Genomic DNA, 15,058 nt, shown 5'->3' with positions numbered 1-15,058 from the left:
AGAAAATCAGATCTGTCTAGAGTACAAGATGAGCTGTGAAAAATTCTAACGCAAATCACTTGTTAATGCTCCTATTTATTGTAGAGTATCTATAATGTAATTAATCTGATATGTGGTTAAACCCGGTAACACAAGCTATGCATACCTGCAGTCGTCTCCTCCAGTGCTGATCACATATTTATCATCATAGGAGAAGCGAATGTTGGTCACATGTGCCGAGTGCCCAAAGTAACGCTTGTGTTTGGTCTGCAGAGGATCAAAATAAGTATTAAAACACAAGTCATTTAGTCTCGACTTACAGGTGCAATTACAGTTAAGTGCCTTGCTCAAGGGCACATCAACATTTAGTTCTTCACCTAGTCGGCTGGGGGATTCGAACCAGCGACTTTTCGGTTACTGGCCCACCTCCCCACTTGGAGCAGCCTCAGCCAGCAGTGTGTTCTATGGCTTCAGTAACTACATATCTTTAAAAGCTATCACAGTGATGTTGTTTTGAGGAAGTGAATCACTCACAAACTTCTCAGTGCAGGGGAAGTCGAAGAGCTTGACCAGTCCAAAGTCGTCCCCGGTGACCACGTTGAGGCCAGCATGGGAGACACAGGCACAGTTGACGTCAGCCTTATCAGCATTTCGTGGCCAGATCCCGAGCACCTCATCTCCCAGGATACTGAGAAGGAATGAGAGAAAGGAGCCATGCTCAGACTACAGAATATGCTGAACAAAACCACAGGCCTGCCAGTACTGAGAGGACATTAGTCCACCAAAGAATAACCTTTTAAAAGTTCCCTCCAAGTCAATTTAATTACTATATTAGTACCCTCCTCAGTAGTAAAACATATGCGATATATATATTATATAAAAATACTATAAAAGATCTCAACCATACATTTGTTTTTCTGTACATGTTTCGTAATAAGTATGCTACTGCCTATATGCAGAATATGTATTTTAACTCATTAACCTTGGGAAGACTGATGTTAGAGGAAGTTTGGGGTCTATTCATGAGAAGTGGACAGTGACCGCTGTGCTGCAGACAGTATTGATTGACCTCCATTATTCCATTGATCAATAACAGACACCCTACAAAACAACATGTCTGGGTGTGCCCGCTAAACTTCCATACAAACATGCCCAGATGGCTTCAACTAGCCTAAAGCTCAAAAACAAGTTGACCCAGCAATGTCTTTGTACCGCTTCAGCTTGCATTCCCATATTGCAATGTCCCTACCAGAGCGAGCTGTTATGTTTAGCTCCCATTGTTGACCCCATATCTCAATAGTGTTACCGTGCAGTATTTGCATTCTTTACTGAATATGGATCTCAGTTTTGATTTTGGAGAGTATGTGAGTTTGATTAAATTCCAGTGATGACAATTAATCATTCTACCTGGTCCAGGTGGCCCAGGTGATCCTGTCAATCACACTCTGTTCTGCCACCATTTTCCCAGAAGGCATCTCATGCACCTGGCGCTTATAGTTTCCTGTGGACACCTGTCGACACAGTGACACGTCAGAACACACACTCATGCATATGCACACACAACCAGAGGTCAGAATATTATAACTGTCATCTAGTGTACTGTGCCTTCAGAAAGTATTCATACCCTTTTACTTACCCCATAATGACAAAGTTTTTTTTTGTTGTTGAAATGTCTGCACATTTATTGAAAATGAAATGTCATTTACATACATTATGTATTCACAGCCCTGAGTCAATCAATACATGTTAGAGTCACCTTTGGCAGCAAATACAGCTGTGAGTCATTCTGGGTAAGTCTAAGAGCTTTGCACACCAGGATTGTACAATATTGTGGTCCTCTGTAGCTCAGCTGGTAGAACACGGCGCTTGTAACGCCAAGGTAGTGGGTTCGATCCCCGGGACCACCCATACACAAAAAAAATGTATGCACGCATGACTGTAAGTCGCTTTGGATAAAAGCGTCTGCTAAATGGCATATTATTATTATTATTATTATTATATTTTCACATTCTTTAAAAAAAGTATTCAAGCTCTGTCAAATTGGTTGTTGATAATTGCTAGACAGCCATAGCCATAGATTTTCAAGAAGATTTAAGTAAAAACTGTAACTATGCCACTCAGGAACATTCAACGTCGTCTTGGTAAGCAACTCCAGTGTATATTTGACCTTGTGTTTTAGGTTATTGTCCTGCTGAAAGGTGAATTTGTCTCCCAGTGTCTGTAGGAAAGCAGACTGAACCAGGTTTCCCTCTAGGATTTTGCCTGTGCTTAGCTCTATTCTGTTTCTTTTTATCCTAAAAAACTCCCTAGGCCTTGTAGATGACAAGCATACCCATAACATGATGCAGCCACCACCATGCTTGAAAATATGAAGAGTGGTACTCAGTGTTGTATTGGATTTTCCCCAAACATAACGCTTTTGTATTCAGGACATGAAGTTCATTTTCTTTGCCACATTTTTGGCGGTTTTACTTTAGTGCCTTGTTGCATACAGGATGCATGTTTTGGGATATTTTTATTATGTACAGGCTTCCTTCTTCTCACTCTGTCATTTAGTTTAGTATTGTGGAGTAACTACAATGTTGTTGATCCATCCTCAGTTTTCTCCTATCACAGCCATTAAACTACAGTGAGGAAAAAAGTATTTGATCCCTGATTTTGTACGTTTGACCACTGACAAAGAAATGATCAGTCTATAATTTTAATAGTAGGTTTATATGAACAGTGAGAGACAGAATAACAACATAAAAATCCAGAAAAACGCATGTCAAAAATGTTCAATGTTCAATGAGGGAAATAAGTATTTGACCCCCTCTCAATCAGAAAGATTTCTGGCTCCATGGTGTCTTTTAGACTGGTAACGAGCTGAGATTAGGAGCACACTCTTAAAGGGAGTGCTCCTAATTTCAGCTTGTTACCTGTATAAAAGACACCTGTCCACAGAAGCAATCAATCAATCAGATTCCAAACTCTCCACAATGGCCAAGACCAAAGAGCTCTCCAAGGATGTCAGGGACAAGATTGTAGACCTACACAAGGCTGGAATGGGCTACAAGACCATCGCCAAGCAGCTTGGTGAGAAGGTGACAAGAGTTGGTGCGATTATTTGCAAATGGAAGAAACACAAAATAACTGTCAATCTCCCTCGGCCTGGGGCTCCATGCAAGATCTCACCTCGTGGAGTTGCAATGATCATGAGAACGGTGAGGAATCAGCCCAGAACTACACGGGAGGATCTTGTCAATGATCTCAAGGCAGCTGGGACCATAGTCACCAAGAAAACAATTGGTGACACACTACGCCGTGAAGGACTGAAATCCTGCAGCGCCCGCAAGGTCCCCCTGCTCAAGAAAGCACATATACAGGGCCGTCTGAAGTTTTCCAATGAACATCTGAATGATTCAGAGGAGAACTGGGTGAAAGTGTTGTGGTCTGATGAGACCAAAATCGAGCTCTTTGGCATCAACTCAACTCGCCGTGTTTGGAGGAGGAGGAATGCTGCCTATGACCTCAAGAACACCATCCCCACCGTCAAACATGGAGGTGGAAACATTATACTTTGGGGGTGTTTTTCTGCTAAGGGGACAGGACAATTTCACCGCATCAAAGGGACGATGGACGGGGCCATGTACCGTCAAATCTTGGGTGAGAACCTCCTTCCCTCAGCCAGGGCATTGAAAATGGGTCGTGGATGGGTATTCCAGCATGACAATGACCCAAAACACACGGCCAAGGCAACAAAGGAGTCGCTCAAGAAGAAGCACATTAAGGTCCTGGAGTGGCCTAGCCAGTCTCCAGAACTTAATCCCATAGAAAATCTGTGGAGGGAGCTGAAGGTTCGAGTTGCCAAATGTCAGCCTCGAAACCTTAATGACTTGGAGAAGATCTGCAAAGAGGAGTGGAACAAAATCCCTCCTGAGATGTGTGCAAATCTGGTGGCCAACTACAAGAAACGTCTGACCTCTGTGATTGCCAACAAGGGTTTTTCCACCAAGTACTAAGTCATGTTTTGCAGAGGGGTCAAATACTTATTTCCCTCATTAAAATGCAAATCAATTTATAAAATTTTTGACATGCGTTTTTCTGGATTTATTTGTTGTTATTCTGTCTCTCACTGTTCAAATAAACCTACCATTAAAATTATAGACTGATCATGTCTTTGTCAGTGGGCAAACGTACAAAATCAGCAGGGGATCAAATACTTTTTTTCCCTTACTGTAACTGTTTTATAGTCACCATTGGCCTCATGGTGAAATCCCTGAGAGGTTTACTTCCTCTCTGACAACTGAGTTAGGAAGGACGCCTGTATCTTTGTAGTGACTGGGTGTATTTATACACCATCCAAAGTGTAATTAATAACTTCAACATGCTCAAAGGGATATTCAATGTCTGTATTTATTTTACCCATCTACCTATAGGCGCCCTTCTTTGCGAGGCATTGGAAAACCTCCCTGGTCTTTGTGTTTGAAATTCACTGCTCGACTGAGGGACCTTACAGATAATTGTATGCGTGGGGTACAGAGATGAGGTAGTCCTTCAAAAATCATGTTAAACACTATTATTGCACACAGAGTGAGTACATGCAACATATGTGACTTGTTAAGCACATTTTTACACCTGAACTTATTTAGGCTTGCCATAATGGATTGAATACTTATTGACTCGACATTTCAGCGTTTCATTTTTAATAAAATGTGTTAACATTTCTAAAAACATAATTACACTGACATTGAGGTATAGTGTGTAGGCCAGTGACACAAAATATCAATTTTAAATTCAGGCTGTAACACAACAAAATGTGGAAAAAGTCAAGGGGTGTGAATACTTTCTGAAGGCACTGTATCTACCAGCACTGTCTGCACAGCTCAGTCTGCACAGCTAGGAAGGAAAAAAAAGAAAGTGGCATATCATTTTCCATATTACAAATGTGTTAAAGACATAGAAGCCTCATCACTACTTCATGTTAATTGTTGTGCTTTTAATCAACCAAAATATGGATTTACAACGAAATTGTAATGAGGTTACTCCATTATATAACTTAAAATTACAGGAGGACCTTGGTGAACTATATTGGTCCCTCCCCTTCGGTGCTCTCCCTCTGCCCCCTTCAAGGCACAGTTACATTTTGTACTTGTAATTGTACGCTGAGGGCAGGTTAAATTTAGAAGGCCAAGTCACCATCTTACTCTTTCTCTGGTCATCATGTGGCAGTCACAGCGACATTCCGGAAAAGGGGTAAGGCTTTCCATAACAGCAAGGAATGGGTCTGAGTCTATAGGAATACCTCAGATAGGGTTCCTTTTTAGCACACTGAAGCCTGTGAGGTTACTTTGGGGCGGCTCCAGGCTACTGTTAACTAGAAGGGGACTTGGCTATAAACGATTATGACCTGCCTGCCATATATGTGTGAGTCTAAATATAGGTGTTTTCCACTCCCAGCAAACTTTGGAATGGATATATGAGTGTCCATCATGGTGAGAATACACTCTGCAACATGATCTGTGTTAAAAAGACAACACTGAATCAAGCACCGATCTACAATAAGGAAGTGCCCGACACGATAGTCTAATAAAAGCCTATTTTCTTCTTCTTCTTCTTATTTACAACTCAAACATAATGACCATGACAGCAAAAGAAAATGGACCTCATTCCACCATCTATTTTGTGTGCGGTTTAGAAAATACAGTATGTATGTCAGCCTATCAAAACCCCCATGGCTTGTAACAACAACAAGACTCAGTCTGTTTTTAAAACCCCTCCAGCTGTATTCTACATCACGGTCAGTGTGGCATACCTCGATGAACCTGCTGTCGGCAGAGAAGTCCATCTGGATAACAAAACTGGAGATGTCCTTACAGTAACCCACGCGGTTGAGTGTGGGGCCCAATGTAAGGTCATACAAGTCAACCGTACTCTCCACTGAGCCCACTGCCAGGAGGTGTTTGTCTGGACTGAACCTGAGAGGGTCACAGAATAGACATACTGTACGTAATGTATATATGACATTGGACCACACAGACATCCTCATAATAAAAATGTAATTGACTGGTCTTTAACTGACCCAATGCCATTTAAAATGAGTCTCAAGAGTTTGACAAATTCAGCTCTTTAATTTTACTTAGTTGTTTCCTTGGTTGTAACCAGGGGTTAAATTGGGAATTCAGATTTGGGGGAGCCATATTTTGGGATTAGGGTTGAGCCAGGGTTGAACATAAGGCTACAGTTAGAGTTATGCCAAATTCACGTTAGGTTTGTGGTTGAGGGTTAAGGTTGAACAGGGATGTGGACATGAAGCTTGGGTTAGGGTTGAGGCTAGGGTTAGGTTTGAACCGGGATGTGGACATGAAGCACTGTTAGGGTTGTGGTTGAGGGTTAGGGTTGAGGCTAAGGTTGTGGTTGAGGCTACGGTTGTGGTTGAGGCTACGGTTGTGGTTGAGGCTACGGTTGTGGTTGAGGCTACGGTTGTGGTTGAGGCTAAGGTTGTGGTTGAGGCTACGGTTGTGGTTGAGGGTTAGGGTTGTGGTGGAGGCTAGGGTTAGGGTTGTGGTGGAGGGTTGTTAGGGTTGTGGTTGAGGCTAGGGTTAGGGTTGTGTTTGAGGGTTGTGTTTGAGGGTTATGGTTGAGACTAGGGTTGTGGTTGAAGCTAGGGTTATGGTTGAGGCTAGGGTTGTGGTTGAAGCTAGGGTTATGGTTGAGGCTAGGGTTGTGGTTGAAGCTAGGGTTATGGTTGAGACTAGGGATGTGGTTGAAGCTAGGGTTATGGTTGAAGCTAGGGTTATGGTTGAGACTAGGGTTGTGGTTGAGGCTAGGGTTAGGTTTTGAGTTAGTGTAGGGTTAAAAAAATACTGGTTTGTCTTGTGGTGTGCAGGCCTATTATTGTGTGCCCCTCCAATGTAATGCTATAAAGAATTCTACTGACTCAGATAGTACCTATTAAACTACACTAGATGGCATCCTGAAGACCTGTGACTCCGGTATAGTACCTATTAAACTACACTAGATGGCATCCTGAAGACCGGTGACTCCGGTATAGTACCTATTAAACTACACTAGATGGCATCCTGAAGACCTGTGACTCCGGTATAGTACCTATTAAACTACACTAGATGGCATCCTGAAGACCTGTGACTCCGGTATAGTAGCTATTAAACTACACTAGATGGCATCCTGAAGACCTGTGACTCCGGTATAGTAGCTATTAAACTACACTAGATGGCATCCTGAAGACCTGTGACTCCGGTATAGTAGCTATTAAACTACACTAGATGGCATCCTGAAGACCTGTGACTCCGGTATAGTACCTATTAAATTACACTAGATGGCATCCTGAAGACCTGTGACTCCGGTATAGTAGCTATTAAACTACACTAGATGGCATCCTGAAGACCTGTGACTCCGGTATAGTAGCTATTAAACTACACTAGATGGCATCCTGAAGACCTGTGATGCCGGTATAGTACCTATTAAACTACACTAGATGGCATCCTGAAGACCTGTGACTCCGGTATAGTACCTATTAAATTACACTAGATGGCATCCTGAAGACCTGTGACTCCGGTATAGTACCTATTAAATTAACTTGATGGCATCCTGAAGACCTGTGATGCCGGTATAGTACCTATTAAATTACACTTGATGGCATCCTGAAGACCTGTGATGCCGGTATAGTACCTATTAAATTAACTTGATGGCATCCTGAAGACCTGTGATGCCGGTATAGTACCTATTAAATTACACTTGATGGCATCCTGAAGACCTGTGATGCCGGTATAGTACCTATTAAATTAACTAGATGGCATCCTGAAGACCTGTGATGCCGGTATAGTACCTATTAAATTACACTTGATGGCATCCTGAAGACCTGTGATGCCGGTATAGTACCTTTTAAAATTCACTAGATGGTAAAAGTAGGTAGGCTATTTCCTGTTCCTGAAATGATGGTCTGAGTGGGTATCTAGGACCATGAAGGGACTCTGTTATTAAAATCTACAAGGGATTGATGCTTTAATAAATAAATGGATGGAGGGATACATATACAAACACATTTCTAAGTGCTGGAAGACAAAGCCCTGGGAAATAAAGTGCTGTAATGTAAAAGACAATTCTAATAAATATATGTCACACAATAAATGAGTTTATTACCATCTATAAGGGATCATGTAGATAATAAAAGGAATAAGGAATAAAACATTTTCAAAACAGTATTAATCAAGATGAGCAAGCATATATTAAATATCATAGACAACCATAGAAACTGTATTTATTGTACGTTTTCTTTATTGTGCATCGTCCTTTCACCTCCCTGAGATCAATGCAAAAAATTAGGGTTAGGGTTGTGGTGGAGGGTGAGGGTTGGGGTTGAGGCTAGGGTTAAGGTTGTGGCTGAGGCTAGGGGTTGGGTTAGGGCTGTGGTTGCAGTTAGGGTTGTGGTGGAGGGTGAGGGTTGAGGTTCAGGCTAGGGTTAGGGTTGGGTTGAAGCTAGGGTTAGGGTTGTGGTGGAGGCTAGGATTAGGGTTGTGGTTGAGGGTTAGGGTTCTAGTTGAGGTTAGAGTTGTGGTTGAAGCTAGGGTTAGGGTTGTGGTTGAGGCTAGGGTTGAGCCTAGGGTTAGGGTTGTGGTTGAGGCTAGGGTTAGGGTTGTGGTTGAAGCTAGGGTTAGGGTTGTGGTTGAAGCTAGGGTTGGGTTGTGGTTGAGGCTAGGGTTAGTAATAAGGATAGGGTTCAGGCTGTGGTTAGGGTTGAACCTAGGTTGAAGATGACAAAGGTTAAGACAACAGGGTTCTAATATCCTACAACTCTTTGCGAAAATGGGGCCAGCGTTGCTAGTTAGCAACGGTGCTAGTCATTATCAATGAATTTATTTATTTCCTAACGCCGCTTGATATAATCATTACATTGGGTTAATCTGTATATGTTCGACCTAGGGTTGAATTGGGATGTGGACATGAAGCTAGGGTTAGGGTTGATGTAAGAGTTAGGGTTGATACTAGGGTTAGGGTTACTGCCAGGATGTGGACATGAAGCTAGGGTTATGGTTGATGCTAAGGTCACTGCCAGGATGTGGACATGAGTCTAGGGTTATGGTTGATGCTAAGGTCACTGCCAGGATGTGGACATGAGTCTAGGGTTATGGTTGATGCTAAGGTCACTGCCAGGATGTGGACATGAGTCTAGGGTTATGGTTGATGCTAAGGTCACTGCCAGGATGTGGACATGAAGCTAGGGTTATGGTTGATGCTAAGGTCACTGCCAGGATGTGGACATGAGTCTAGTCAAAGTGCTAGAGCCCGGCTCCAGGTAGCTCCTATGTCCCCTCAGTTGTTACCTGATGTCCTGTATGGCAGCACTGCGGTCTCGTTTCTTGCCCCACATCTTGAGTGAGTTGGTGAGGAGGATGATGAACTCTCCATTCTTCATGCCCACAGACACCATCTCCCCATCAGGACTGTAGCTGGCACACTTGGCTGGGTGGCCCAGGCTCACCTTGTTCAGCAGTTTCTAGCAGGGAAACAGACAGCAGGGTTGTAGACAACAAAACATGACATAGGACGGTATGTTACCATTCAACAGTTAACTAAATAAATTCAGGTGCAAAGGAAACCAAGAACACAAACGTAATTTCACACAGATTTGAGATTCAAAAAAGTTGTTTCTGCAATAAATCATTTAAGACATTCAATGTAAGTTCAAAACACAACTTCTCTACTCAGCAGACCATTGGAAACACATAGTATTTATTTGTGCTGTACCTTGTCGGCCAGGTCCCATATGCGGATGGTGCAATCGTCGCTGGCGGAGATGAACAGGTCTTTAGAGGGGTGGGTGGCCAGGCCCCAGATCTCCCCCTGCATGTGACCGTTGATCAGAATGTTGGACGCAGCGTTCTTCTCTCCCACCTCAATGATCTCACCATCCTTTGTACCTACCAAAATCTTACCCTGGTAGACAGGGACACAAGAAGGTTAATGTTTTGAACCCTTCAAAACCCTAGCTATAGACTTAGGGCTCGCTTCAATCCGTATCGCTGAAGTTCAGCACTATAGTGCGATTGAAATATAAAGGTACTGTTCCTGCTTTCGCAGAGACAGCATTCATGGTAAACGCTGCATATGTCGGCTCAATTGGAAATTACCTTTACATTTCAATCGTGCTAGAGCTATAAACTTTACAAACTTGACATGATAGACTGGTTCAAGCAACATGTCACATCTCCAATACTACTACTGTAAAGGTGGCTAAAGCTGCTGGGTAGGCTAAGAGCTACTGAAGGTTGCTACAATATGGGAAGGTCACAAGAAAGCAAACAAAGCCATTTCCAAACAAAATGACTGAGCTATCCATTTTTCTATGGAAAAAATAAGTGATTGTATTTGATGCATCATTACCTGCTCTGAACCTGAATATCTCAACTCTGCAACAAAATGTTATGTTGCAGTACAGGGAAAATAAACAAGAGTATGAAAGAGCACCAAATAGATTTTGCCATTATAAAGGGAAACAAATTCTGAATGCTAATCTCATGTCCAATCATTAGTCTATCCAATGGGTACCTTCTCTGCTGCGGCAGGTAGTCTGGCGGTTAAGAGCATTGGGCCAGTAACCAAAAAGTTGCTGGTTCAAATCCCAGAGCCAACTAGGTGAAAAATCAGTCGATACGCCCTTGAGCAAGGCACTTAACCCTAATTGCTCCTGTAAGTCGCTCTGGATAAGAGCGTCTGCTAAATGACTATGATATTCAATTAAAATCAATAAATTGTATATAATATATAATATCGCTACAGTATATTGATTTCCAAAAGGAATGTTCAGCGAGTTGCTTTCAGGTTTAACATCTGCTGTAGGCTAAAAGTCTCTCCCACTGGGGTGTATGCTGGCTGTGCTGAACTCACCTTTCCCCGACAAACGGACCTCACACACTCAACAATTTGGCCCGTCTCCAGCTGGAACGCTCGGCAACGCTTCATCTCCTGGTCCCACAGTTTCACTGCACCGCCCTCCTTTGTACTGAGAAAGTGCACGCACGCACACACACCATCATAATCATCCTCCTCATCATCATCCATGTATCATCATCATAGAGGATAGAGTGTTAACTGAGATTCAGAACTATTATTAATGTAATCCAGTGGAATTCCAGATGTGATTTTTGGTGCTAGTGTGTCTTGTTACTTTAGGTTCGAATTAATGGTGTGGTCTCAAGGAGGTGAGTGTTATAAGGGGATCATTATCAGTGGATTGTCAGTGGTCTTGGCAGCAGGTAGACTAGTGGTTAAAGGAATACTTCAGGATTTTTGGCAGTGAGGCTCTTTATCTACATCCCCAGAGTCAGATGAACTAGTGGATACCATTTTTATGTCTCTGTGTCTAGTATGAAGGAAATTAGAGGTAGTTAGCGCAATGACTGGAAGTCTATGAGTATCTACTAGCATGCTAGTAGATAAATGGCCTCATTGCCAAAATATCCCGTTAAGAGCATTGGGCCAGTAACTGAAAGGTCACTGTTTCAAATCCCCGAGCCGACTAGGTGAAAAATCAGTCGATGTGCCCTTGAGCAAAACACTTAACCCTAATTGCTCCTGTAAGTCGCTCTGGATAAGAGCATCTGATAAATGACTAAAATGTAAACTGTAAATGGTTGAGCAGCAGTACGGTACTCACGGCCTCTCCTTGCCCCCTGTGACGATGAGGCCGTCCCTCAGTGTGGTGTACATGGTGAACACTGGCCCGGTGTGGGCTTTAGCCACGACACGAAGCAGGAAGTGGTCTTTCCATACGTACACATCCCCGTTTATGGCACCCGTGAATGTTAGGTTATTCTGCAGGAAGAGAAACCTAAGGTCAGGATCACAAAACCGTTTAATGTATCTCTGAAATTAATTACAGAAAACATAGCTGATTACATTAGTCTAGGGTGAATCCAATCCATTAGGGTAGACTAAAGAGTTTAGTGTCAAATTTTGTCGATACTCACCGCACCGAAGGCCACAGAAAGCATGGTCTGCATCCTGCCGCCCTCCACTGAGCCCACCACTCCCTTCTTATACATGAGAGAGCCTCCAGCCAGCGTCCAGAACTTGATGTGCTTGATCCCAACAGACACAAACTGAGAGTCCGAGTCTGGCCGGAACTCCACTACGAAGATCCTGTCTGGATGGCCACCTTTACTGGTCACTTTAGCACCTGGACAGGGGAACCCACACAAGCGCAAACACTCCTACGACCTGCTATTTACAGTTACAGAGTGATATCTAACAACATTGTTACGATTAGCGATCCCAAAAATGCACAGACCAATCTAACCTGTAGCCTACCACCATCTCAGTGTATATTACCAGGGGCAGAATGGCTCACCTTCCTGCCAGCTCCAAACAGTGATGGTGTGTTCAGGCTCCACCCCCACAGAGAGCAGCAGCTTTCCCGTGGCGCTGAAGTTGACGTAGGCCACCCCCTTGGCGTGAGAGCAGCGCAGGATGGACAGCGTCTGTTTACTCATGGCGTCCCACACGTGGATGGAGGGGGTGGTGCCTGGAGCACAGAGAAAAGCACCATAGTCTGAGCCAGTGTACAGGGCTACAGTATGGAGCTGTCCAGGGCATTTGATTGGCTGTATTATAGTACTGGGTACAAAAGGGACAGTAAAGTAGGGTTGAATACAGAGGGATAACTACTGGACAAGCTAAGGATAGAAAACACAGGACAGGCCACTGGGAAACTGCAGGAGAACAGCAATAAGAGGGTAAACCTATTGGGGTGGTTTCCCCGACATAGATTAAGAATATTTCATTTTTTTCATTGAGTTTGCTTTTTTATTCCAGGACTGGGCTTAATCTGTGCCCGGGAAACCGGCCAATAGGTATTTTAACGGTAGGGCACACTGCAAAGGTCAATCTGGAGGGGGGTTTACCTGGCAAGTCTGTCACTTCACCTGTGGTGTGTGATTGATGGGAAATTAGGCAGCAAAAGAACAAATGAAATGTAAAGTGAGTGCCTTCTCAGATGCCGCTGAGGGCCATGATATTAAGCACCCATAAAAACTCATTCTAGCAACAAACAACATTTAAATGTGTCAATGCAGACTGAACAGGTCCCCCAAAAAGGCCCAGAAAAATGCTAAGAAGATAAGGCTAAACATGGGCATTCAATGTCTCTCTCTCTCTCTCTCTCTCTCTCTCTCTCTCTCTCTCTCTCTCTCTCTCTCTCTCTCTCTCTCTCTCTCTCTCTCTCTCTCTCTCTCTCTCTCTCTCTCTCTCTCTCTCTCTCTCTCTCTCTCTCTCTCTCTCTCTCTCTCTCTCTCTCTCTCTCTCTCTCTCTCTCTCTCTCTCTCATATATATATAAACATGTAACTACAATAAAATGAAACGTTCATTCACTGCAGAACAGTACATACCAATCTGTCCTGTAGCGATTACATTTTTGTATTTAGGATGTTGATTGATGGTCAAACAGAGGATGTCGTCTGTATGTTCCAAGTAGAAACTCTGAGTCCCTGAGGAGAAATAGCATTAAACACAGAGTTCATCTTCATCTTATCATGTACACGCCTTTCAAATCACAAGCCCTGAAGTCAATGTGGCAGATGGTATCCAAAAGCAAAAGTGAGAACGTGTAGCTGTACCGGTGGAGAGGCTGTGCACCATGGCCGTGGCTGCTGTGTGGAAGACGATGTCGGCGCCGTCGTTGAGGTAGTGAAGGTTGTTACGACAATCGAAGCCCCTGAACCCAAACACGTGGTCCAGCACCAGGTCCTGGAAGTACACACATCACCGACCAATCACATCCCACAGCGCACCAAACGTACCCAACAACGGTTCATTAAAAAAGAAACAGTTAAAAATGTAACATGCTACAAGCATTTCGCGACACCCGCAATAACATCTGCTAAATATGTGTATGTGACCAATACAATTTGATTTGATGTGATTTTGTAACGTGTTGAGTATGACATCAGAGTTATTCAGAGTAAACATCAACACCACCGTGAAACAAACCTCGACAAGCTTCTTCTTTTTGGTGATGTTGTTCTTCTGCAGCTTCTCTGGTTGGGGAGCAGCTCGGCTAACAGGAGGCCTGCAGTGAGTAAACAGATAGTACCTCACACAGCAGATATATTGGACAGATACAGTATTTTAACATGTGTACCACAGAACTTCAAAAAACCCACGTCACGTTTTCTCAGAGCGATTTCATTATGTGGCATTGCTGTGCCCTATTAAGGATAGATTAGACCAAGTTATAAAATGTCTGTCTAGTCTGACACGAGAGAGATAGAAACAAAAACAGAAAGAAAAGAGAGATTGTGAGAAAGAAAAGAGAGATTGTGAGATAGAAAAGAGAGATTGTGAGAAAGAAAAGAGAGATTGTGAGAAAGAAAAGAGAGATTGTGAGAAAGAAAAGAGAGATTGTGAGAAAGAAAAGAGAGATTGTGAGAAAGAAAAGAGAGATTGTGAGATAGAAAAGAGAGATTGTGAGATAGAAAAGAGAGATTGTGAGATAGAAAAGAGAGATTGTGAGAAAGAAAAGAGAGATTGTGAGAAAGAAAAGAGAGATTGTGAGATAGAAAAGAGAGATTGTGAGATAGAAAAGAGAGATTGTGAGATAGAAAAGAGAGATTGTGAGAAAGAAAAGAGAGATTGTGAGAAAGAAAAGAGAGATTGTGAGAAAGAAAAGAGAGATTGTGAGATAGAAAAGAGAGATTGTGAGATAGAAAAGAGAGATTGTGAGAAAGAAAATAGAGATTGTGAGATAGAAAAGAGAGATTGTGAGATAGAAAAGAGAGATTGTGAGAAAGAAAAGAGAGATTGTGAGATAGAAAAGAGAGATTGTGAGATAGAAAAGAGAGATTGTGAGAAAGAAAAGAGAGATTGTGAGATAGAAAAGAGAGATTGTGAGATAGAAAAGAGAGATTGTGAGAAAGAAAAGAGAGATTGTGAGATAGAAAAGAGAGATTGTGAGATAGAAAAGAGAGATTGTGAGAAAGAAAAGAGAGATTGTGAGATAGAAAAGAGAGATTGTGAGATAGAAAAGATCTATGGAATAAACTACAGCTTGAGGAACTCAGAGAGAACAAAACAGCTGCAATC

The 15,058-nt window shown here is 42.8% G+C and overlaps 1 protein-coding gene across 1 annotated transcript in view; it reads right to left on the bottom strand.

Moving 5' to 3' along the window:
• LOC121553243 (echinoderm microtubule-associated protein-like 6) overlaps nucleotides 1–15,058 on the bottom strand; it is a gene marked incomplete at its 5' end in the record, with an annotated part of 65,194 nt that overhangs the window by 2,174 nt on the left and 47,962 nt on the right. The window contains 14 exons of the mRNA XM_045213020.1: nucleotides 146–246; nucleotides 514–667; nucleotides 1,387–1,490; nucleotides 5,774–5,936; nucleotides 9,303–9,475; nucleotides 9,727–9,915; nucleotides 10,867–10,981; nucleotides 11,636–11,793; nucleotides 11,949–12,157; nucleotides 12,329–12,502; nucleotides 12,882–12,902; nucleotides 13,366–13,464; nucleotides 13,594–13,723; nucleotides 13,967–14,045. Coding sequence (XP_045068955.1) covers nucleotides 146–246; nucleotides 514–667; nucleotides 1,387–1,490; nucleotides 5,774–5,936; nucleotides 9,303–9,475; nucleotides 9,727–9,915; nucleotides 10,867–10,981; nucleotides 11,636–11,793; nucleotides 11,949–12,157; nucleotides 12,329–12,502; nucleotides 12,882–12,902; nucleotides 13,366–13,464; nucleotides 13,594–13,723; nucleotides 13,967–14,045 — 1,869 coding nt within the window. The remainder of the gene's footprint in view (nucleotides 1–145; nucleotides 247–513; nucleotides 668–1,386; nucleotides 1,491–5,773; nucleotides 5,937–9,302; nucleotides 9,476–9,726; nucleotides 9,916–10,866; nucleotides 10,982–11,635; nucleotides 11,794–11,948; nucleotides 12,158–12,328; nucleotides 12,503–12,881; nucleotides 12,903–13,365; nucleotides 13,465–13,593; nucleotides 13,724–13,966; nucleotides 14,046–15,058) is intronic.

Source organism: Coregonus clupeaformis, unplaced genomic scaffold, assembly GCF_020615455.1.
Source record: "Coregonus clupeaformis isolate EN_2021a unplaced genomic scaffold, ASM2061545v1 scaf0072, whole genome shotgun sequence".
Classification (NCBI taxonomy): Eukaryota; Metazoa; Chordata; class Actinopteri; order Salmoniformes; family Salmonidae; genus Coregonus; species Coregonus clupeaformis.
This window is presented reverse-complemented; position numbering and strand designations above follow the sequence as displayed.